The sequence below is a fragment of the Pygoscelis adeliae genome, unplaced genomic scaffold, assembly GCF_000699105.1.
Source record: "Pygoscelis adeliae isolate BGI_AS28 unplaced genomic scaffold, ASM69910v1 Scaffold38, whole genome shotgun sequence".
Classification (NCBI taxonomy): domain Eukaryota; kingdom Metazoa; phylum Chordata; class Aves; order Sphenisciformes; family Spheniscidae; genus Pygoscelis; species Pygoscelis adeliae.
The window spans coordinates 2,513,979-2,516,353 of NW_008825614.1; the positions used below are offsets into that span (position 1 = coordinate 2,513,979).

General features: G+C 44.1%; 1 protein-coding gene across 1 annotated transcript in view; it reads left to right on the forward strand.

The window, feature by feature from the left end:
- The window catches only part of ITPR2 (inositol 1,4,5-trisphosphate receptor, type 2), a 234,126-nt gene that overhangs the window by 205,323 nt on the left and 26,428 nt on the right, over positions 1–2,375 (forward strand). Inside the window, exon 53 of the mRNA XM_009332815.1 lies at positions 2,096–2,223. Coding sequence (XP_009331090.1) covers positions 2,096–2,223 — 128 coding nt within the window. The remainder of the gene's footprint in view (positions 1–2,095; positions 2,224–2,375) is intronic.

Here is a 2,375-nt window from a genome sequence, read left to right on the forward strand (position 1 = left end):
ACATGTGCCTGTAGGGTTATCCGGCTCCCAGACTGAAGGTAGCTCTTGTTACTCCACATCTGGGAGTGGAAGTGGAGTAGACATACAGATGTCTGTACACTCCCCACAGTCTACATTACTGCGCTGGAGGTTTCTGCCAGCTTCAGGCTGCCTGCTCTCGGATTCTCTGGCAAAGAGCAACCTGAGCTTGCTCTTCTGGGTGCAACATGGAATGCTGATTTTCTGTGTTGTAAGCTCTGTACCAGTCAGCTGATGAGTGGTATCTTGTGTCTGGGCTTGCTCTGAATTTGCGTCTTGGTGGACACGGAGAGTTGTGAGTTAGGTTTTCTAACAGATAACTCTCTCTGGTGTTGCAGCTTCCCATTCACAGCCCTGGTTTATCCTCGCCGTTCACCAGAATCTGACCATCTTCTGTTTCCAGCACTTGACCCTGGTCTTGTGAACAGTGAAAATCTTGTTCTGTAGTTACCTAAAAGAAATAGAACCTGTGGCTTGTATAAAGATTTTTTATTTATCTTGTGGATGGTCATCTTCTCAAGCACAGATATTAGCTGCAAAAAAATTGATGGAGTAATGTTTGGATGAGGAAATAAAGGCAGGGTACAAAAGCAGAGGAGATGAATTGGTATGACTAAGATCACAGTGCTAGTAAAAAATTTCCAGATGTGACAGAGAAAAAATGGTTTTATTGTTTCAATTCTTTCGGTTTCAATATTCAAGCATTTTTAAAAAAAATCTGGAGTTATTAGTGGTAGTAGTGTCTGTAATGACCATATAGTTTAACAGGGAAGTCTATCCTGATGTCTGCTTTTGCTTTTCTTTTTATTCAGAGTTCCTTAAATCAGGCGTTCTTTCTCATTTAATTTGCTTGCATAGCAAAAGCAGTGATGGCAAAGGCAGCAGATACCAGCTCCGTTCTGCAAATACCAATCATGATGCATACACCGCAATTTGAGAACCCATGTTTTAAATCCAAATTGCTTGTCTGTAATGTGAGTGCTTTCAGTCAATTCAATTTATCAAAGTCTATCTCAGTGCCCTAGAGGTGGTGGTTTGGGGCTGTTAAATATACTGTTTCAGTTAACTATCGCAGCAGGATGTTGTTACTTATTAAACTATGTTACAATGAGTGCATGAAGCAAACCAAGTGAGAATCGCTGCCTTCACCGCTTAAGCAAACGTATACCTAAAGAGAAAGGAAGGCAGGAGAAACGGCAGTCACAGTCCTGACCCTTCAGTGCAAGTCGGCAGGACACAGGGAACAACTCAAGCAGGGCTCTTCAAAAGGAGGCTGTTGATGCAGCCGCAGCATGGGGGTGAGTGCGTGGTGGGAGGAATTCTGGCCAGGGCGGATGAAGTCCCCCTGGGGACTGGTGTTCCAGCCCAGCTCCTCTGCACGTTCAAATATCTCCTGCACAATAGTACCCTCTGTGGCTCAGCCAAAACCACGCAGCAGCTCTGCAGCAGAGATAAGAATAGAATCCAAGTTTTCAAGCTGAGGTCAGGGAGAGGCTTTCATTTAATGTATATCAGACCTGCGCTTGGGCACGTGTGCTGGTGGAAGATCATGGACAGATTTACTCGTATAAAAGCCAGCCCCTCCTTAATGATTTGAAATGCTAACATGACTTGGCTTGAACATGAGTAGGTAGAGGAATGATTTCACAGGAAGACAATCCTTTTACGAATGTGCTTCTAATTCTGTGTTTATATTGCCTCTCCTGTATGTGTCAGCTGCGCACTTAAGAGGCCCACTGAAAAAGCAGTCATACTGAAACCAGTGGGAGTACTTGCAAGGAAAAGGGGTACTCCCGTGAACAGAGATGGCAGCTCTGGGTCATTAACAGAGTTACTGGTGGGAGAACTGCTCGGGATTTTCTCTGTCTCTCTTCAGGCTAAGTATGGCTGATGTGCCTAAGTATGTCACCAGAAGCAATGTACAAATGGATAGGGATGATCAGTGAAATTCTAGCTGAAGAATGTGAAAGGCAGATGTGTATTGCAGTAGCTTTCTCTAATACAGAATCGTGGCTTTGTTTGATGAGTGATCGTTTTGATGCTGTGGTTCCTAAAGCTGCTGCTCTCCTGTTTGCAGGTGAAGAGGAGGAGGATGGAATAGAAAGGACCTGTGACACCCTGCTCATGTGCATTGTGACCGTATTAAACCAAGGCCTGCGAAATGGTGGTGGTGTGGGAGACGTGCTCAGAAAGCCTTCCAAAGATGTAAGTGTTTTGGCTGAAGAAATGCATTACTCCCGGTGCATCTCATGAATGCCAAAGTCAGTTTTTCGAGGTTGTAGACAGTATTTGTATGTAATCTGCTCTAATGTCACACAGTTGATTTATCCATGTAATTTTTGCATCTCAGAAGAAAT